This window comes from Trichoderma atroviride, chromosome 6, assembly GCF_020647795.1.
Source record: "Trichoderma atroviride chromosome 6, complete sequence".
NCBI classification, from domain to species: Eukaryota; Fungi; Ascomycota; class Sordariomycetes; order Hypocreales; family Hypocreaceae; genus Trichoderma; species Trichoderma atroviride.
The window spans coordinates 2064358-2083953 of NC_089405.1; the positions used below are offsets into that span (position 1 = coordinate 2064358).

Sequence of the window (19596 nt, forward strand, 5' to 3'; positions counted from 1 at the left end):
GTTTGGACGCTGGCGGGAGCACAGCAATAGCCTGGCGGTAAAGCGTCAATGGGCTTCCCGTAAGGTTGGGGCCCAGTTGATACAGTGCAAATAGGCAACCTGGTACTGGTATAACGATTGAAGGATTGCCGGAGGCGGCAGACGTGCAGCATGCAGCCAAGATGGATCGAGACGCCACCGCGGGTCAGCAGCCGATCTAAAAACGGTTCAATATTGATTTCAATCCTAATTGTTCTTTTCCGTGTTTTTGTTTTGACGAGGGTCTGTAAGAGGCGGATGTTGGGAAATTACACGGGACTCTACTGTAGGTACGGATACATGTACCTAGCACTGCTTTTATGTCTACACGCCTGCTGTGCGATTGTCCGAATGAAGAGAAATGTGCCATTTCGTCGGTGTGGGATTTCTGTACCACCTCTCCGACGATAACATACAATTGAAAGGGGGCATTGCCATCTACCTGCATCTACACATGTGACCAAATACTGCCTTCATGCCGCCTTCCAGGCACACAGCTACGGGGGCACGGCACTTTTTGACGCACAAAGCATGAAGAGGCCCGTGGTTTCAGTTGTTTGTCACCTCGATCAGATGAATGTTGGTTCTGCGCATTGGCCCATGTTGCCTTGATGCCAGTACCAGAGACTTTTGTATGGGTCTTTGCATGGCAGCGTTGCTCATGCAGTGAGCTGGCACTGAATCTATTAGCCAGGCAAGGTGCCTACACCTCTCAGCAGGCAGGAAAAGTGGATGAACGGCTACATGTTCAAAGAACCGGACAAAGGTGACGAGGAAATGACTTGCTGTTCAGATTGTGCACACGCACGCACCCTTATCTTGACTTTTTTTTTCCCCTTCCCTTGAATGGGTGACCCAAAAAGCGTTTGCGTTGGCACTCTATTTAAGCACGTTAGGGAGGGTCCAAACGATTGTAAAAAGGCATCGTTGAGTCCAAACGAGATTCTTTCTTCTTCCAACATTCAACTTTCGTCCACGCCTTCTCTCATCCACCAACGGTCAAGCCTCGACTCTTTCTTTTGCAACACTTCTTCTTCTTCTTCTTTTTATCTTCATCACCTCTCTCCGCTTTGACAGCTCATCTCCATCTTTTTATTCTCCCGATCATCGCTATTCTTAGCATCTTCACTCCAGACACCTCGGTGCAAAGATCATCGTCGCCAGCGCGTTTCCTCAGCGCCTCGCCCCGCCAACCAGCGCCCTTTGACTCGCTGGAATTTAGAGCCGGCGCCTCCACGTGATTAGCCAGCCAGCTCCCTGGCTAAGAGACTCCTGTTGCCTCTCCCTTGTCAGACCTTCTCAAATCGTCGTTGGTGGGCCGCTGGCGCATCTCAGCCTCGTCTCTCCAATCGTCGCCGTGCGCTCGACTTACATCCTTTCTCCAGCGTCGAGCGCTGTGTCGCCAGGCTTTTTGGCGCAGGCCGTCGGGGCTCGCAGCAACACCAGAAGCAGCTTCTGCGCCGCAGAGCTGGTTCGCCCTCCGCAGCGGAAAAGGCAACGCACTCTGCCCGCTAACTCATCTCATTCAAGCCAATGCCGAGGTCACGCAGAGGAGCCGCAAAGAAGTCCAAGAATCGCAAGGCGCCCGCTGAAGAGGACCTAGGCTGGTACACCATCAAGCGCATCCTTGATGAGAAGACCGTGAGAGGTCGTGTTCAGTATTTTGTCGAATGGGACGATAACGCCGTCACCGGGCAAGCATATGATCCTACCTGGGTTCGTCTAACATGATGCTCATCACGTATAAGCCTGCGCGCGCCGATGGACATTTCGCTAACCAACATATACAGAGCACTGAGGTCACGACTTTGGCCCTACAGGAATGGGAACGGGTCAAGGCTCAGCGTCTTCAAAAGGACCGTCAGGAACAACAGCTCATTGACGAGCAGCTTGACGAGCAGCTTCAGCCAAAGCCGGCATCGGGCTCAGAGCCAGAGTCGGATCTCCAGGAACAGCAAGGCCAGCAGCCAGTAGTGCAGCTTCCAGATAACCAGGAACGGCAAGCGCAGCAGGAGCCCGTGTTAGATCAAGAGAGTGACGCGAGCCAACCGCCGCGACCTGCTCACCGGCGTCGCCCAGTAAAGGTCAACGCATCTCAGCAGAAGCGCAAACGCTCAGCCTCTGTAGCTTCATCTTCTTCCGATTCATCTTCTATCCGCCCTCGTAAAGTCATCAGAAGCGACACGTGCGGATCTCTGTGCGACGAGCCCGGAGCATCTCTCGTCTCATCGCCTTCAATCTCCACCCCTTCCGAACTTCCAGATCTACCTGACGTAGATATTTCAGAGTATCGCTCACGAGCTGCCTCGGCTCTGATAGTCGAGATCCCTAAGAACGCAAACATCAACCGGGCTGATTATCTGAGCGTTCTTGGCTCGCAGTCAACTGTCAAATCCACGCAGTCTCTAGCCGAACTTGAGAGCGAGGATAGTCGTGTTTCCATTGTGCCAAGCAGCCAAAGAACCCATTCGGGCTCCCAGGAAGGTACAGACCGATCCTGGGCTCAGAACCCTATTCCACAGGAACTGCTACAGTCACCTCCTAGTTTAATCCAATCTCAGCCTCAAGGCTGTTCACCCGAGTCAAGTTCTCGTGTCATTCCAGATTCTCTTGAAGATCCTTCTACAGCGACCACCCAGCCATCTGGTAGGGCAACTGGGGGGGAAGCATCAGAGAATCGCATTCAAAAGCCTCATGATACTGTTAGCTCAGACATCCCTTCTCATCAGCCTAATCGACCAGGGGAGATTCTAGAAGCAAACAGCCCAACCCTGTCTCCATCGCTATCGCACGGCACACCAGCAGCCCGCGCATCGCAACTTGTAATATCCTCGGGGTCATCAGCACTTGTCATTACGCAATCAGACGCAAGCCCGAGGTTTCTTACCCAGCCACCAATCCCACCCGTCTTGGAGCAACTGGAGAGTTCTATAAGTAGCCGGATTTACGAATCCCCTGCTCATCCTGTCACAGAGATTGTGTCTACTATCAGCTCTAGCGCTCCATCTGTATCGGACCCAGGGGCATCCCAAGCTGCTCAAATAGTTTCTCGCCACTTTGAGATACTATCTCGGCCTCCTACAGAAAGTGAGTCTTCGGAAAGCTTGCCCAAGTCTCAAAGCACGCCTCATCAACCCATCGACGTGAGAGATCAAAGCCTCTTCTCGGCCTCAAAGACTATCGCCTTTCCACTACCAGCATCAGCATCAGGAATCAGCCATCTAGCAGCGGCTACGGGCCCACAGTCTAAGCCAGTCACCCCTCTGAATACTTTCAAAGTGCGAAAGATGGAAAACGAAACTCCCGAGCAAACTTCCGAAAGGATACAACGAAGATTGGATGCAGAGCTCTCTGCAATATTTCGCCTAGATGAGTTCGATGCCGAGTCTACTTCTCCAGAGTCGCATCAGATGCAATCTAATCAGCCTTCGACGGGGGTGCAAGAAGAGCATGTTACGCCAGCTGAGGAGGGCACAAGGGATACGAATATTGAGCTACCCATGCAGTCATCCCCACTGCCCCTTGGCGTTGGACCGCTTTCTATTCAAGAAAAAGCGCCTTCTGAGAATGTGGAAGCAGTATCTGACGGGACTGCACACAACGGGGACAGTGTTATTGCTACGACATCCGGATCGCGACCCTCAGCTCCTCGAAGGTCCGTTGCTGAAGAATTGGCCGACATATTTAGCCCAGTCTTTGGCGAGGCTGGGTCGGGACAGCCGCAATCTGTCCCTGAATCTGTACAGGCAGAACCCATAGAGGCAGAGCAAACTACAGTCTCCCTTGCGGACATAAGTCGCCAACCGGAGCCGGCTTATAAAGATATCCCTCTCCTGTCTTTTACGCATCCTAATGAACCCCTGGTGCCGGAGCCTTCCTCAGATGTTACACATTCTGAGCAGGTTCATAGCGAACCCAGCCCTACCGAATCATCGGCATCTCCACCAGCGGCACAATCTTCACCAGCTGCGCTCCAACAGCATACAGTCACCCTCCCGTTCCAAGCAAGTCTTCGCCAGAGATACAACAACATAATAGTTGAGTACAGGGTTCCTTTCTTGGAATTTAACAGGTGTTTCAGCGGCGAAGACTACTCAGAACCGGATCCATCACTGGTAAATCGTATCAACGAGCTATTCAATAACTTGTTGAACGTGTGTGATTACCCTGAGAATATTGTGGGAAGCGACCTTGAAAGGCTACCTCCAGCACAGCAAGCCAAATATTGCTGCGACGCTAACCCAAAGTTCAATTTCATATTTGAACTCCTAAGTGGAATTGAGGATCATTCCAGCATTTTAATCGTCGCTCGCTCGCCAGAGCTCCTTCGGCTCCTTTCTCACTTGGCAGAGTCTCTCAAGATGCAATTCAGTTGCGAAGCCATTGGCAGATCAGATCTCTCGGCCGGTGGCTCAAATTCTAAACTCGTTCTAGCGCTACCAACTGAAGACATCGATTCTCGAGATTTTGATGTCGTGATCGGATACGACCACTCCTTTAGGCACTCTTCTGTTGCTCAAGGACTATCAAGAAACCCCAGTGCCAATAGACGACAGCTTATCTTGGTACTGGTTACAACCCATTCAATCGAGCACATCGACCTCCACATATCAGAAGATTTGCCTCCAATGGAGCGAAAAAGCGTCTTAATCTCTACGATTGTACGCGCTTGGAAGTTGGTGGAGAGTCCTAATCACGGCTACCAAGAGCCACATGAGATTGCTTCTTTGTTCCTAGAATTTCTAGCAAGTGATGAAGACACGCCGATATGGGACCCAATACCTGTCCCAGAGGCCATCCTTGACGTTTATGTCCATACTCAGCCACAGTCACAGATGCTCTCAACAATCTCACAGCAAGACCGCGAAACTGGTCGAAAACGCAAACATGTAAGGCGGCCTTCAGTAGTTGAGGAATGGCATAGTGTATGATTATGAATTACTAACTCATATGGCATATTAGAATGATTTTGACGACTTTGATAGCAAGAGACCACGAGTGCTCTCTATTGGACAAATGACCTCGTCAATTGGAATTGGAACGGGCAGGCCTCCATTATCTGACGAAGTAAAAGCTCTATTGGAAAGCGCCATGCCAAAAGAGGATACCTCTCGCCCGGAAGTATTGGTCAACGTTCCCCAAGCAGTCCTACAAATCTTGGCAGAAAAGGTATGCCTGATATCATGTCCCCCCCTTTTAGAAAAAAAAATGTTTTGTCTAACTTTGCGTAGTTTTCCGAGTATGAACGTCGCATAGAAGCGAACAATCACGAAGCAGAATATAAATCCGTCATTTCGGGCCTTGAAAAGCGGCTCAAAGATTATGAGAGAACAGCGCACAAGATGTACGAGTCACAGCGTGCTGCACTGCAAGACCGTTCTCGATTCGAGACTGAGAAGCGCAACATCGAATCTGCCATGCAGTCTGCAGCGAACCAGTCCGAGAAGGAGGCCCAAAAAGCAAAGCAGAGAATTCTTGAGCTGGAGGCTACCGTGGCACGCCTAACAGAAGACCCCAATGCCTCTAATCCACAGGATACACCTTTGGCAAAATCTGAAAGCCTCTTGCTGGAAGCACAGGCCAAGGTCGTCTATCTTGAGAAGCGCTTAGAAAACGCCCACAAGGATGCAGAATATATTCGGAACTTGTATCAAGACGCAGCCGATACGGCTTCTGGATTGAAATCTGAAAATAACCAACTAAGAAGCCAGAACGAGGACCTGGATAAAAAGGCGTCTGAGAACTTTGCTCGAATTCATGAGATCCAGGAGCGGAATACCATCAAATTGTACCTCGAACAGATTACAGAGCTCAAGTTTCAAGTCAAAGAACGCGAGGTAGAATTGGATCGCGCTCGTGAGGAGCTACGACAGCTCAAGAATGGACGGCGGGAGACTCGACAGTCTAGCGTACCTCGAAGTCCACGCATGGGTATGATGAGCCCACGGACAATTTCCCGAGCATACGGAGGTCCAGCTAGCAGAGGGGCTAGCCCGGCCTCGGGAGCTGGCGTCGAAGGCATGCAGTTTTATGGCCAACAGCCAGGAAATGGCCGATGGGATCATTTAAGAGGATAATGAAGGGGCGGGCGGGGTGTGCTTATAACGTTTGACTGCGATTAGGGACTGGAGTGGACTTGCAACTTATAACTTCTTTCCTTTTCTCTTTCTTCTTTCTTTTTATACTGAGTTGTTTGGTGCCTGGGGCTAGGGAAGGGAGTGTTGTATTTCCACGCTCTCTTTTTTTGCTTTCATTTTTTTTTTTTTTATTGCGTCTTCTTTGAGGGATTCGTCTTTTTCTCTGTCTTTTATCTATGCTTCAATAGGGTATTGGTCAAAGGTGGTTTGCCTTACTGCAAGGTTCGAGATGGATACATTACATAAAAGTGGTATATGAAGAAAGGTTTGCTCAGGGCATTATATAAGAGCCGATTTGCAGATCTGAGTAGCACGCGCTTTTAACAAATAAATTGACAAAGTATTAGGTGTACTTCTTACAGTACAAGCCAAAGACAAAGCACAGTAAAGGGAATCTATGATCCCTTTTTCTTCTTCTTTTTGTTTTTAAGATTTGTTGAGACAACTAGACGTTGTAACCAACAGGAGGGGGGCAGTATACACTACGTGCTTCATCAACTATAATAACACATTGGTTTGGGATGCCGCTACTAGCCTCCCTTCCCATCAACCGTCTAGCACCTTCGCTGTTCCTCTTCACTCCAAATATAAATAATACCATGTACAATACTCTGAACAAGATTTTCTTTTCTTTCTCTTAGATCCTCGGTTGGACAGCAGCAAGAAATTTACTTCTCCTCGGGGTAGAGGTCCTCCTTCAGCTCGACGCCAAGCTCCTCTCGCAGGGGCTTGAGCTCGTCCAGGTACTGCTGGTACTGGTTCTTGTTCTCGACCTTGGCCTTGATGCCTGTATATTGAGTTTGTGTTAGCATGCTAGCTTTTTACAAATGACGTAATTTGATATCCCCGACAAGAAGTAGGAGAAGAGGGAAAAGATGGGAACAAATAAGAGCCAGGGCATGAAGAGGTGTATATGCATGACTCAATAAGCTTTGTTCATGCATATATACATAAGGATATAGGTGTATATCAAGGGTGGGGACACCGGTGACTCCTCAAATCAACACAACGAAAGATGGGTGAGTGTAGGCCATTACCTTCGAAGATGCGGACGGCGGTAGCAAAGTCGTTGACTCTTCGGGCAGCCTTGAGGGCAGCGGCGACGACGGAGGGTGAAGGGACGAGATCGTAGGCGAAGGCGTTGTTGAGGTTGCGCTAAAAGATGACTTAGCACATCATACGATTCTCTAGCTGGAGCTTTGTGGAGGGTCGGTTTTTACCTGGAGCTCGAAGACGTCCTGCACAGAATCAAACTCCTTCTCGAATCTGTGATTTTGTTCATAAATTTCGTCAGCCACTGGACAGGTTCATTCGGTATGCATAGCGTAGCACAGCAGCATGTAGAGCGTCGTTGATTGGGTCGCTTTTCCTCTCCCCCCCGGACAACCACCAAAAAAAAAGCTGTAAATGTCCCATTCTGCCGCCCACTTTATTTTTTCCCTCCTCTTTGCGTTGTATACACTCCCTCTCCTGCGGCGCATTGCGCCCCAATCGCCGTGCCGTCGATGCGTAAAATGGAAAACGAAGGGCGTCTATGGTGATCCTCACCTAGCAGTGAACTCCTCAAAGGTCTCCTCAGCGTGCTCGGCCTTTCGGGAGGCAGAGATGCTGAACGGGCGAGCAGCGACGACGGCCGAGCGGACGGCGAAGGGCGCGGGACGAGCGGCGGCGCGGACCATGGAGGAGCCGCGAGTGGCGGCGCGGAACAGGGCGGCGGACTGCATGGCTGGACGGAAGAAAGATTGAGAGAGAGAGAGCCCTTTTTGGCGAAGAGAAGAGAGAGGAGTTTTGGTGTTTAGAGCGTTTTAGGCTTGTCTAGATTGGCAGAGGTGTTTTGGAGCAAAGAATCGTCTGAGAGGCGGCGGGGATGACTAAGCGGTGGGGATTGCCTGATTTACCGGGCAAAGGCGGAGGGAGAGGGCACAGTACGAATTGGTTTTATGGCGGGGCTGAGCGCTGGTGTGAATTGCCGTTTGTGTGGACAGTGCAGACCGTGCGGGCGCGTACGGACTGTCATGTTACTTTTCAATAAGCCAAATTCTATTCGACGAGAGGACCGCATGCATTACGAGCTGCTGATGCCGAGACGAAAGAATGCATGCCGAGCGATAGGCTATCAGATGGAACCAGCATCTCCGCAGCAGCGTTGCGAAGATTGATAAAGCTCTAAAGCTCTGCCGATACAGCATTTCGCTAGCCACCTTGAAGCTGAATGTGTTATTGTAAGTTTCTACTATAGACAGCCGAGGAGTTTACATGGTAAGAAATCCTCGGCCCCGGGCTAAGATGATGCCAGCCACGGAAGTGCGTCGGGATCGCCGTGCTGCCAATTGCGGCGGTTCTTACATTTGCTTTCTTCGCATCGGACCCTCCGAGGCATTTCAATCAACTGCCATGATGCCAATTGATAGTATCATTAGCTGCCATGCACGCAAAGGCCTAATTGATGAAGATTCCACCGCTCAAGAAATCTTTTCAGGGCGTTTAACGCTCTTGGGCAAAATGAGCACGAGGCCAGCACCAAACCAGGGCGTTTCAGCTCCCACCATGATGAACTTTTCAGCCGCCGCCCTTGCATGAATTGACCTCATTCTGTCGTATTGGTCATCCCAATATGCTCGCCTCACGTACTAATGTTCCTGGCGTTCCTTGCTTCTGCCTTGTTCAACAATCAAATCCCATCGCATTCGCTTCCGGCGTCCGCGCAGCGCCGAAATTACGTGGCATCCGGCAGCACAGCTGGAGTCCCTGCCCGGGCCGAGGTCACGTGCGAGCACCAGACGAGGCACATGTACATTCGGAGCCAGGCAAGCAGAGGTTTGAAAAAGAAGGGCCATAGAATGATTAAGTGCGTACAAATCAGTAACAGAAACACATTCTACGGCAATTGCTTCCTCATATTGTATGTGCGTTATATAGATATGTGTGTACCGAACTCCCGCATCCCTGTTTTTCTGTGCCCCGCGTGAGCATCTACTTCAGCGTTTGCCCATCTCCGACAGTGCCCAATCACATGCGCCAAAGGCCAGATGTACACTTGGCCTCACTGCAGCCAAATTTCCACTCTGGAATAGGGGATGAGGCGCCTTAGTCTATGCTAGTGCTAGTGGAGAGGCGCGCGTACTTGATACTGGCGACGCTCCCGTGCCGAGTATTACCAAACACTATTTCTTCTGCCCTCCAACCTTTTTTTCCCATTCTCCTCCTTCTCCTCCATCCCCCCCCCGCGAGAGAGTTGCCATTGTCTTCGTCTCGGAGTTTGGTTGGCTTCGTCGAGTCTGATCGTTTCCCTCCCTCTTTTTCTCGTCATTCCTTCGGTGTGCAATTTTTTTTGCCTCGATTAAAATCTACGGACTGCAATTGCAATTGCAATCCCCTTTTTTTTCTATTAATATTTTTTTGGGAAGTCGTTTCTTCGCGTCGCGTGTCCACTAGAGAGGATCGGATCTTTCTCTTCTTCAATTGAATCGCAGAAACCTGGTGCCTGGATCACTTTGCCCATCATGTCGGCTCCCGCTACGTTTTACGAGCAGCTGCCGCTCCCTACGCTCGATCGCCCTTTCGGCATCCACCTATGGCCCATCTTTGACAAGCTCTTCACGGCCGTCGTTGGCTACTCGGCCAATGACTTCGAGTTCGTGCCCTTTGGGACTCCCATGTCCACTCTGAAGTCGACGTCCATATTCATCGTCATCTACTACTTCATCATCTTTGGCGGCCGAGAGCTGATGCGCAACCGCGAGCCCTTCAAGCTCAAGGCGCTCTTCCTCGTCCACAACTTCTACCTGACCGCCATCAGCGGCTTCCTCCTGGCTCTCTTCATTGAGCAGCTTCTGCCCACTGTTGTCCGCAAGGGTGTCTTCTTTGCCATCTGTAGCCACGATGGCGGCTGGACTCAGCCTCTGGTTGTTCTCTACTACGTAAGTGAAACTCGTGGGCAGCGAAACGTGGCGGTATGGGCTAACAATGGATGGTTTTTTATAGCTCAACTACCTGACCAAGTACCTTGAGCTGCTCGACACCGTCTTCCTGTTCCTCAAGAAGAAGCCCTTGACCTTCCTCCACTGCTACCACCACGGTGCCACCGCTCTTCTTTGCTACACTCAGCTGATTGGCTTGACCTCCGTCTCTTGGGTTCCCATTACCCTTAACCTGACTGTGCACGTTGTCATGTACTGGTACTACTTCCAGAGCGCTCGTGGCATCAAGATCTGGTGGAAGGAGTGGGTTACTCGTCTCCAGATCATCCAGTTCATCATTGACTTGGGTAAGTGACGAATCGCCGTCTGGTGTTTTTTTTTTCTCCTCACATCCTCTCGACCGTTGACTAATTTGGATTTGACAAACAGGCTTCGTTTACTTTGCTGCCTACACCTACTTCACCTCGACCTACTTCCCCTCCATGCCCAATGCTGGCAAGTGCGCCGGTGAGGAATTTGCTGCCTTTGCTGGCATTGGTATCCTCAGCTCATACCTGGTCCTCTTCATCTCCTTCTACTTCGCCACCTACAAGAAGGACGGCAAGACTACTACTCGCAAGTCTCTGCGACGCATGAGCCAGGCTCCTCTCCCCGACCCCGTCCACATGGCTACCTACTCCAGCGGCAAGACCAATGGCACCACCACCGGCGCCAAGACCAACGGTGCCACTGCTAGGTCCCGCAAGGCTTAAATTGGCCGCATCTCAGGCCATTGAGATGTCTTATGAGGGCACAACCATGTCTCAGTCAAAAGTTTCAATGGCCAAACAGCTCAAGCACTGTAATGGTGCCGAGCATTCTACTTTTTTTGATGAAAACACTTGCTACTTCTACAAGGGGACTATTACAATTTTTAATCTCTATTTTGGACATGAGGACATTTCCAGCGAATGAACTAATACGAATCGCCTTTTGCGATGATGACATGTCTTCTGCGAACTATGACGACGGCGGTTGACGACGGGTATATGGATTAATTTTGGGGAAAAACTGGAGGCATAGGACAGGCTAGGCAGTTATTGTTATGAGACAACGTCCCGGGTAGGCTGAGCTGCACATGGAATGGCAGCGTCACGGGCCAGGAAAGTCATGCCAACCTGGCCTCGTTTTATTAATTATATTCTGCCTTTATACTGTATTATACTTAGATGTATGCTTCATTCACCTGGCATGCTCCTGAACCAGGAGATGAGTTAGATAGATGGGTGGTATGGGACAAGTGTTGATAACTACGTTGTTTCAGTGTCTTTAGTTTTTATGCAATTGAAGATATGTCTGTCTACCTTTTCTATATTTTACGGGGCACGTGTTAATATACTGTATTCGGAATTGAGATCCAGTGCAATGGTGAATGGATGCTGAGAGATGGGCGATCACTAGTAAACGCTACGTCGAGATGAGATGCCGGTAATCGGTCGTGTCCCTCAAGATACTTTAAGCATATTTCCGAGCACAAAGCATAAAGTTAACAATAAAGTAGGCTTGCTCAGCTGCAACTGCAAACGCAAGGGTAGTAGATTCTCGCAATCTCAAACGCAATCCCAGAGCCTTGATTGGAGCAGGCCAAAAAGGACCTGCAACTGTGAAATTACATGGCCCGGGAGCAAAGGCAAACATGCACCGGCGGCACAGCCCGGCCACTGGGGCCAGTGCATATTAGCGCCTGGCTGCCAACTGGCGCGGATTCCAGCGGCCGTGAAATGATGCGGGGGGGAAAGATTGGCTCTCAGGGCGCCGCTCCGCTGAAACTGGCCCCCTTCAGAGGCTTGTTCGGGCGCTGCCAGCTGTTTCTCTTGCCCCTGGACGGGGACTGCTTCCGCACGCCACAGCGGCAATGGGATAAACGCAGGCTTGCCAATTGGCATCTAGATCCTGACCTCGTCTTCTGCTACCCAACTTTTGTTTCTTTTCTCCTGTCAAGGCATCCAATCCCAGCATCTACCTTGGATCTAGGGAAACAGCCATAATATACGCTCAGCATACCCTTTGTCAATCTTTCTTTCTTTGTTACCTGAAGCCTCGATCCTGTCTCTGTGTCTTTCTTTATTTTCTTTGCATTGCTTGCGAGAGACATCTGCAACCTCTGAGCCAGTCGCTGCTTCTCGCGGGCTGGGCTGCGGAGGAGACCCCGATTTCAGCCTCGTGGATTGTTCGTGGGGCACAACGCTGCAAGGGATGCGCAAAACAAGTTTCAATCATCAACACTGGTCCAGAGCATCGCTTCTTGTCACGCTTTCTTAGACGTTTCGTTGTCAGCTCTTTTGCTTGTTTTTTTGACCTCTTTCTCTTTTTCTTTCAGTCTCTTATTTCTTTGTTTCTCGTCCCTTCGCCAGTCCCTCGCTACGCGTCCATCGCCTTGGCCAGCTTCGTCCTTTTCTTGCATCTGTATTTCTGCACGTAATACCTTCCAGTTTGGCTTCGTTTTGGCTCGAGCTGCGCTTGGTTTTTGGAACAATCAGCTCATCATCGCCATGAGGTTCCTCTTTCGGCGGAAGGACAAGAAGAAGCTGGAGCTCGCGAGCCCTCCTGAACTGCGCCGCCCTATCAGTACCAGCCGGGAGCCATTCTTCCCTCCAAGTGTGAGGTCGAGTCAGCTCGTCGCCGTTCTCCCAGCCACGGTTCTGGGGCGGATATTTGGCTTCGTCTGCCCCCATTCTCGCGATGAGACCTATGATGCGTGTGAGGAGAGCGGAAACGACGACGGGTGCATGCTGTGTGACCTGCGCGATCTGGCCCACTGTTCGCAGGTGAATCGAGCCTGGCGTGAAGCGGCCGTCAAGTCATTGTGAGTTGCTGTTTGAGACTTTTGCCCCCGTGCCGAGGCTGTTCATGCGTGTTTCCTGGCTGACTCTCTCTTCAGGTATCACAGCGTTCGGATTGACCAGGTCCACTACTGCAAGCTCGAGGCCTGGCTGGCCGAGAGACGCAAGCAGACCAGATTTGACCGAAACGCCATTCCCGAGGATCCAGCTCAAGCGAGACTGAGACTGTTCCGACGCACTGTTCGCGAAGATCCGACCCGTCTTGGCAAAAAGGTTGAGTTTTTGAAGACGCCCTACCAGGTACGCGAGTACTGCCAGGTCGAGTTGGCTCAGACCATTGCCGTTCTCCCCAGCCTCAAGTATGTCGATCTGCCAGAGGGCATGTTCTCGGATGAGTCGAGCAGCTCGACGCTACGATTTGAAGTCCAAGCCAGATGTCCCAACATCCGAAAGATGACGTACAACGCGGGCTCGGAGCGGAGCTTGGCAGCGCTGGCTACGGGTCAGGTATGGCCTCGGCTTGAGGTTCTAGAGCTAAACGGCATCAGCGTCGACACCTTGACTATGAGAGCGGTGTTGGGCTCATTGCAAAACCTTCGGGCTCTGAAAATGACCGACACGGAGAGCATATCTGATGAAGTGCTGACGGCTGGAACGGGGCCTATCATGCCCTCGTTGGAGGAGTTTGTGATGGAAGCAACCCCTCGAGTGACAGCTGCCGGCCTTATCGAGTATCTTGCTTGGCCAGAGACGCAGCGCGGACTCCGCGTCCTGACGCTGATCGATACTGGCGTCCACCCGCAGAGACTTCAAGAGATCTTGACGATGGCGCCGTACCTAAAGACTCTGGCAATGCAGGCCAAGGTGATTGAAGCATTTCCGCAGAACGCAGGCATCGAGTTGCTCGCATCTCAGAGCCTCGAGATTCTACGCTACGAGATTTCTACTGAGTCGGATAAGGAGGTGTATGCCACCATGAAGGCTAGCTGGTACACTTACCTTGCCTCATCTGTCCTTTCGGGGTCTATGCCTAAGCTGCGCAGGCTCTATGTTCACGATGAGTCGTTCCCCGAGCAGCTTCAGGGGCTGCCTCCTCCCAACGCGGGCCTCGCGGGAGCACATATGCGAACCCCGTCTCACAACTCGACTCACAGCACTCGCATGGCGTATGCAGGGATGCCAGCCTCTCCTACCTACAACCCATACGCTAACACGCCTGCCTCTCCTACTTCTCCCAAATCCCCGTCACCCCGGCAGCTCATGCCTCGTGCTCCGGCAGCACATCGATTCAGCTCCAACAATCCTTTTGCGGCGCACCTGCGGCCTGCTGCTCCGCCGCCAGTCACCACGCTCGAAGTGTACACCAAGACCGACGAGTTTGGTAAATGGAACTTTAGCAAAGTTGACGCATTAACCGCGGTTGGCCCTGCGCTGCGACGCCCCGTCAGCAGCTACGGCCTGGCGGCAGATGTCACCGGAGAGGGATGGAACCGAGGCGAGGTTCGACGCAGTATCATGGTCGGAGATGGCAGCGGTCTATTCTTGCCTCTGCCTCCACCGCCTGGCATGACTGACGAGTTTGGGCGCAGGGGATCTGCTGCATCGGACTCTTGGCGGCCTTCAAGCAGCGGTGGAGATTCTCTGCGGCCGCCGCCATCACTTTGGCCGTGATTTTCCTTCTCTCCATCCATTTTTTTCTTCTCTCATTTATTTCTCTTTCTTGAGGCAATTTGTACGCTTCGGTGTCATGGGGCTTTTGATCATGAGGCACATACTAGGCATGATGATTGATGGTAGCAAATTGTGGTTTATGCCTTGATTTCTCTATTTCCTTGTTCTTGTCATCATCAACTTCTAATCTTTAGTATTCACTGTAATATAGAAAACACACAAGAGCGAAGGATCTGGGACTATACTAGGGGTACATTAGCAGTCGGTTCATAATCTTTGTTGGCGTCGATAAAGTTTCTATTCAAGTTCTTTGGCTTAGCTGGATTTGCTTCATTTTGTTGTGCGGTATACTGTCAGCTTTTTTATGGCGTTACGGAAGATCCGTCATCCGCGGCTTATTATAGCAGCCAAAAGTTGACCTGCATTAAGGCGATCGATTTAACCTTATCACATGATGTGTTCTATTTGTAGCCGGCGTGTGAGGCGTGACGATAAGCTTATGGCAGCGCCATGTGGTGTTAGTCATTCTCCGGCCGAACCAACTAGACGGTACCAAGATGACGCTTTTTGGTGGCTTTTTACTCTCTTGAGCCAAGTGGAGTACGAAGAATAAGGTATTTTCCCGGATTTAGAGCTGATGATAAAGAAAGAGGCTTAGCTGGGCTTTCTCTTTTTGAGTTCTGCAAAGATGGCTTTTTAATTTTTAGGTAGCTTCCCACAGCCTTACGCCATGTGGAAGTCACTTTTCAGGGCTGCGATACTGTGAATACTGTATGGGCATCAGGCACGACATTTCTTTCTTGGATCGATTAGTCTGCTTTTGATCCTGTTTAGTTCTATTCGACGGGGGATGAAACCAGCTCAGGTGGGCGTTTGAAATGGGGAGATGGTGGGTATCCTTGGCGGTTAATCAGTGTCTGAGGAAGCTTCCGTACGATGGTTTGCTTGCCTGCCTGCTTATCTATTCCATCTATCTATATCCTACCTGATTCATCTAGGTATATTAAGGAATATCACATGTATGTCCCAAAAAGATTTGCTGTTCTCAACATGGGAAAAGGAAAGGTAATGGTAGTCATACCTGCCAGGAATCAATACCTACCTGGGTAATGGCACGTGTTGACTGTTGTATGCCTCAAGTCTTTTACACGTCTTACAAACAGACGAAACATACATCTTCAAAGTGCTCATAAATCTCTATATATCTAAAACATATACAGTAGGAGGCGAAATGGGTGTCGCTAAAATAATTAGATAACGATTATAATAAAGACCCATTTTAAGTCAAATTGTGGCTTGATACCCTTGTCGGCATGTACTACGGAGGTACTATTACTCCATACAAGTTACTCCGTGTATATATCAATTTTGGCTTGTGTTGGTTATTTTCTACTCGTCCAAAGTGGGGAAAAAAGGCGCAAACCCATAATATGTAATATCTTGAGCATGAATAGCTTCCCAGGCACGTTTATTAAACATTACATATATAGTTATACTTAAGTAAGCCGAAGGTGGATTATTGCTATATGCAAAAGCAAAATATAGCTCGCAAGCACAGTACAAGAGCTTTTAGTCCCTAAAAGTATATGAGAAGCATTGATAACAGTATGTTGCAACCTATTTCATAATAACTGAATATCCCTTATAAGTAGCTGATTCCATGGGAATATTTGCTACAATTAGCGATCTTTTGCCGGGTTTGGCGCAAAGGTATGACGCGCCGGTATACAGTGTGAGCTTTTTAGCTGTCTATATTAATCATCGTCGGGATGCCTTCACTCTCTATTAGGGCGGACTAAGAGCTTCTTAGTGCCAGCTAACGATTCACCACTAATAGCTTAAGTCTTATTAATGCTAAGTCTTGGATCTAAAATATTGTGAATGGTGTCACTTTTATAATCCACCATCTTAAAATTGTAAACGGCTTTGTTTAGATATTAAGCTTTTGGAAGTGTATATTAAATAAGACCTATGTAGTGCTAAGCGAGTGTACCTCTGTGCATAGTATAAAATAAACTTGTTAAATACTTTATCGCTAGGTCTAGCAGCAGTGTCAAGCGGCAACTACCATTTTGGATGAAATTATAGTTACTAGTTACCGCATTGAGCACTCTTTCGCAAAATGTCCATATGCGTGGCCTATATCATTTATGTTAATACTCATGAAAGTGAAGAGATGTACTAGCACTGACATTTATAGCAGTGAGGGTCGTTGGCGTAATGTCCAATCCCACCGCCTATATTATTCAATATTAAGATTCATAGAGTGAAGGGAGGCACTAGCACTGACATTTATCGCAATGAACATCGTTAGCATAATGTCCATACCCACCGCCTATACCAGTTTATATTAGTACTCGCAAGATGATGGGAGGCGGTGGCACTAACATTTGTAACAGTGAAGGTCGTTGGCGAAATGTCCAAATTCACCGCCTATATAATGTTAATACTCGCGTGACTAATAGAGGTATTGGCACTGACATTTGTAACAGCGAGGGCCGTTAGCGGAATGACCAAATTTATTGCCTAGGTATAGTATTCAGCAGCAGTACTCGCGAGACGCAGGGAGGTACTGGCACTGACATTTATCGTTGTTAATATCGTTAGCGAGACCCCGCGCTATGAGGGCCCGTCTGGAAAGACCCTTGATTTTTTCTTTTACAATGTTGTAATCAGAGTCGTTAGGTTTAAATTTAACCATTTCAGAGTGCGTACGATTAAGGGCACAGATATTCTCAGCACCATCTTCCCAAGGACGACAATGTATAGCTGAAGACTTAGTGACAAGGATCGCATCAGGCCCAGTCATTTTCCAGGCGCCAAATTTATCCTAGTTACAATTAGTGATGTTATTGGACATAATATTGCTATTTTAAAACTCACTTGCTGCGCTGTTGGTGACTGAAGGGTTTCATAAAAGCAGAAGACTTCTGAATCACCCTTACCGCCTAAGGCCTTATGGAAATCTCGATGTTGGATGGTAAGTATTTGTGAATTACTGTAGTTGAGAGACTCTATTAAGAAACGGTTTGGCCCGTCTCCCACCATGGGAATAAGTGACCCAATCTCCATGCCATGGTGTGGGGTTCCGAAGAAGACGACCCCATATACAGCTTGGATGAGTTTTTGATCATCTTTATTTTCTGATCCGGACAATGATATCAGGGCCTATCCAATAGATGAACATTAGGAATGAGAGTATATGCATCAAAGATTGGCTCACCTGCTTAATAATTAGCCCTCCAAGACTATGACCGATAAGAATAATGGGCCGGATTTTTATAGCGTTCACTATTGTTTGCAGGCTAGCATTAAACTTAGTAGCGAAGTCCTCTAGGTTTTGCATGCTCTTGCTCCCGGCAACAGTCGATTCATAGCCATAGATCATAACCCGAGCTATTGGCCGATTATCGGTCCCCGAGGAGAGATCGTAAGGGAGAGAGTCACGCAACCACATATAGCTTCCGTCTTTCTCTTTAAATGATCCAAAAGCATGTCCTCCAAGGCCTGATAACGCAATCACACTCTGAGAGTTAGCTAGAGCTCGCTTCGTTAGATTAGCAATATACTTACTCTATTTTATGATCTTTTGAAGATGGTGTGTAAAGCGTAGTAAAACCATGGAAATCACTGCCGACTGTTAAGTATTGTTTGCGGTTTGGCTTGATATTAGACGCCCTCGGTATTGGAATAGACCAACTGCAGCTATACTGAAGCTGAGAGGGTGAATTGCTAAAAGTAGCTGTGGCTACCTGTGATTTACTGTTATTCTCATAAGCTAGAGACTCAATCTCTGCATCTGTAACAGTCTCTTGGTCATTTAGGAAAGATTGCAATTGTTCACAGCCCCAGTCGGCCGGCACACCGCTAATCCTGTACGTATTCATGTTCCTCGGTGATGCCCTGTTCATGTCTTCAGATATCGTCGTCAGTCATGCAGTTGGTTCCAAGACACAGCAATAAACCAATCTATAGCTACAGCTGGCTGCGTTCTTTACCATAAAAGAAGGTTAAATGATTTTGAGCTGATCGTTGACTTTATTCTGGCGTATTTTGCCAAGCTTAGCGTCGTGTTCAAAGAATCTTGTGTTTCTCGCGTGCGCGATTTAGTATGCGGGGCTGGATGGGGGAATAACTTACTCAGAACAGGCAGCTAATTATTGATTTCGTGGCCAGGTAGACGGTCACGTGGTGGGTGGAGAAAAAGAGCTGGTGTACAATAGTAGTAGCTCTTACATAGATTCGATGAGCTCTCAGTACAAGAAAGAGTCGAAAGTGACATAGCGGCAGGGGGGCAAGCTGTATGTAATGATAAGACCAGCGGGGCGAAATATCCAGTGTTAGCTTGGTTGGTTGATGTTATAGGTACTTGTGGTACTTGCTTGATACAAAGCTCATAGCGACATGCTACACTGGCCGCAATTGTTTTATATGGGTTGCTTATTATAGTTAAGTATAATTTCGCGACACCCATTTCGCCTTCCACTGTATCATTGCGCAAAAGATAAGAAGAAGAAGAAATATCATTGCGCCCACGTGGGATAGCCCACCGCGCCGTGTATCAGGTTTTGTTTCGCCTTGGCGTTTAACTGGGTGACGAGAAGAAAAATTCATCATTTAAGAAACAATCGTCAAACAAACGTTTTTTGTCGGCCAGGGGGGGCACGGTTGGGGTCCCAGCGAGCCGTCCGTTTGATTGAAACGCTCGCGGCTAATGTTGAAACGAAGAAAGGGGGGGGCTCCAAGGCTATAACACATGGGCAAGAAAATGACGAGTAAATTTTTTTCACTTTTTTTGTTTTTCATTTTCTTTGCACTACTTGGGTACCTTGGGCTTGGGATGAATCTCAGCATGGTGCCTAAACGAGAAAGACCATTTTTGTCTTCATATTCCCTAATTCTCCGTTTTGGTCGGAGTATTCTTAGTTGCGGAATCTTAAGCTGGAGCTGCACAGCCGCTGTGGCTCGACGCCGCGTCGTTTCTATTTCAGTGTTCTCGTTGATGAAGATGCGACTAAACTGGTTAAG

The 19596-nt window shown here is 49.0% G+C and overlaps 6 protein-coding genes across 8 annotated transcripts; 4 read left to right on the forward strand and 2 right to left on the reverse strand.

Annotated features, from left to right (window-relative positions):
• Positions 1–1333: 1333 nt before the first annotated feature.
• On the forward strand, positions 1334–6464 carry TrAtP1_011271 (uncharacterized protein). Its single transcript, XM_014084468.2, has 4 exons — positions 1334–1734; positions 1809–4907; positions 4981–5187; positions 5250–6464. Exons 1-4 carry the CDS (start codon positions 1552–1554, stop codon positions 6093–6095), a joined length of 4335 nt encoding a protein of 1444 aa, XP_013939943.2. The 5' UTR covers positions 1334–1551; the 3' UTR covers positions 6096–6464.
• TrAtP1_011272 (uncharacterized protein) lies at positions 6465–8010 on the reverse strand. The gene is made up of 4 exons (XM_014084469.2): positions 7704–8010; positions 7376–7421; positions 7193–7310; positions 6465–6942 (listed from the first exon to the last, which is right to left on the reverse strand). Exons 1-4 carry the CDS (start codon positions 7877–7879, stop codon positions 6824–6826), a joined length of 459 nt encoding a protein of 152 aa, XP_013939944.1. The 5' UTR covers positions 7880–8010; the 3' UTR covers positions 6465–6823.
• A 286-nt stretch (positions 8011–8296) lies between these two features.
• TrAtP1_011273 (uncharacterized protein) lies at positions 8297–9057 on the forward strand. Its single transcript, XM_066115042.1, has 2 exons — positions 8297–8377; positions 8452–9057. The coding sequence occupies exons 1-2, from the start codon at positions 8368–8370 to the stop codon at positions 8733–8735; spliced, it is 294 nt and encodes a 97-aa protein (XP_065971139.1). The 5' UTR covers positions 8297–8367; the 3' UTR covers positions 8736–9057.
• A 294-nt stretch (positions 9058–9351) lies between these two features.
• On the forward strand, positions 9352–11416 carry TrAtP1_011274 (uncharacterized protein). The gene is made up of 3 exons (XM_014084470.2): positions 9352–10075; positions 10140–10422; positions 10505–11416. The coding sequence occupies exons 1-3, from the start codon at positions 9659–9661 to the stop codon at positions 10825–10827; spliced, it is 1023 nt and encodes a 340-aa protein (XP_013939945.1). The 5' UTR covers positions 9352–9658; the 3' UTR covers positions 10828–11416.
• Positions 11417–12011: 595 nt separating this feature from the next.
• TrAtP1_011275 (uncharacterized protein) lies at positions 12012–15011 on the forward strand. Its single transcript, XM_066115043.1, has 2 exons — positions 12012–12920; positions 12996–15011. Exons 1-2 carry the CDS (start codon positions 12607–12609, stop codon positions 14566–14568), a joined length of 1887 nt encoding a protein of 628 aa, XP_065971140.1. The 5' UTR covers positions 12012–12606; the 3' UTR covers positions 14569–15011.
• Positions 15012–16391: 1380 nt separating this feature from the next.
• On the reverse strand, positions 16392–18685 carry TrAtP1_011276 (uncharacterized protein). 3 transcript variants are annotated; one of them, XM_014084472.3, is made up of 10 exons: positions 18567–18685; positions 18142–18481; positions 17792–18075; positions 17452–17736; positions 17152–17398; positions 17050–17094; positions 16957–17001; positions 16859–16903; positions 16761–16805; positions 16392–16707 (listed from the first exon to the last, which is right to left on the reverse strand). In XM_014084472.3, exons 3-10 carry the CDS (start codon positions 18023–18025, stop codon positions 16664–16666), a joined length of 990 nt encoding a protein of 329 aa, XP_013939947.2. In that variant the 5' UTR covers positions 18026–18075; positions 18142–18481; positions 18567–18685; the 3' UTR covers positions 16392–16663. The 3 variants fall into 3 exon arrangements, with proteins under 3 accessions (XP_013939947.2, XP_065971141.1, XP_065971142.1); XM_066115044.1 differs by having other exon boundaries at positions 17792–18092; XM_066115045.1 differs by having other exon boundaries at positions 16761–16903; positions 17792–18092; positions 18142–18685.
• Positions 18686–19596: the final 911 nt, after the last annotated feature.

Excerpts from the sequence above, each read along its gene's own strand:
- TrAtP1_011271 (XM_014084468.2), top strand. The coding sequence starts at position 1,552 with ATGCCGAGGTCACGCAGAGGAGCCGCAAAGAAGTCCAAGAATCGCAAG. Across the intron at positions 1,735-1,808 it reads AAGCATATGATCCTACCTGG|AGCACTGAGGTCACGACTTT; the intron begins GTTCGTCTAACA and ends CAACATATACAG. Across the intron at positions 5,188-5,249 it reads TACAAATCTTGGCAGAAAAG|TTTTCCGAGTATGAACGTCG; the intron begins GTATGCCTGATA and ends AACTTTGCGTAG.
- TrAtP1_011272 (XM_014084469.2), bottom strand. The coding sequence starts at position 7,879 with ATGCAGTCCGCCGCCCTGTTCCGCGCCGCCACTCGCGGCTCCTCCATG. Across the intron at positions 7,422-7,703 it reads TTTGAGGAGTTCACTGCTAG|ATTCGAGAAGGAGTTTGATT; the intron begins GTGAGGATCACC and ends ACAAAATCACAG. Across the intron at positions 6,943-7,192 it reads CGCCGTCCGCATCTTCGAAG|GCATCAAGGCCAAGGTCGAG; the intron begins GTAATGGCCTAC and ends CTCAATATACAG.
- TrAtP1_011274 (XM_014084470.2), top strand. The coding sequence starts at position 9,659 with ATGTCGGCTCCCGCTACGTTTTACGAGCAGCTGCCGCTCCCTACGCTC. Across the intron at positions 10,076-10,139 it reads CTCTGGTTGTTCTCTACTAC|CTCAACTACCTGACCAAGTA; the intron begins GTAAGTGAAACT and ends GGTTTTTTATAG. Across the intron at positions 10,423-10,504 it reads CCAGTTCATCATTGACTTGG|GCTTCGTTTACTTTGCTGCC; the intron begins GTAAGTGACGAA and ends TTTGACAAACAG.
- TrAtP1_011275 (XM_066115043.1), top strand. The coding sequence starts at position 12,607 with ATGAGGTTCCTCTTTCGGCGGAAGGACAAGAAGAAGCTGGAGCTCGCG. Across the intron at positions 12,921-12,995 it reads GAAGCGGCCGTCAAGTCATT|GTATCACAGCGTTCGGATTG; the intron begins GTGAGTTGCTGT and ends CTCTCTCTTCAG.
- TrAtP1_011276 (XM_066115044.1), bottom strand. The coding sequence starts at position 18,479 with ATGAACAGGGCATCACCGAGGAACATGAATACGTACAGGATTAGCGGT. Across the intron at positions 16,904-16,956 it reads CGACCTTCACTGTTACAAAT|GCGGTGGGTATGGACATTAT; the intron begins GTTAGTGCCACC and ends AAACTGGTATAG. Across the intron at positions 16,806-16,858 it reads CGATGTTCATTGCGATAAAT|GCGGTGGGATTGGACATTAC; the intron begins GTCAGTGCTAGT and ends TGAATAATATAG.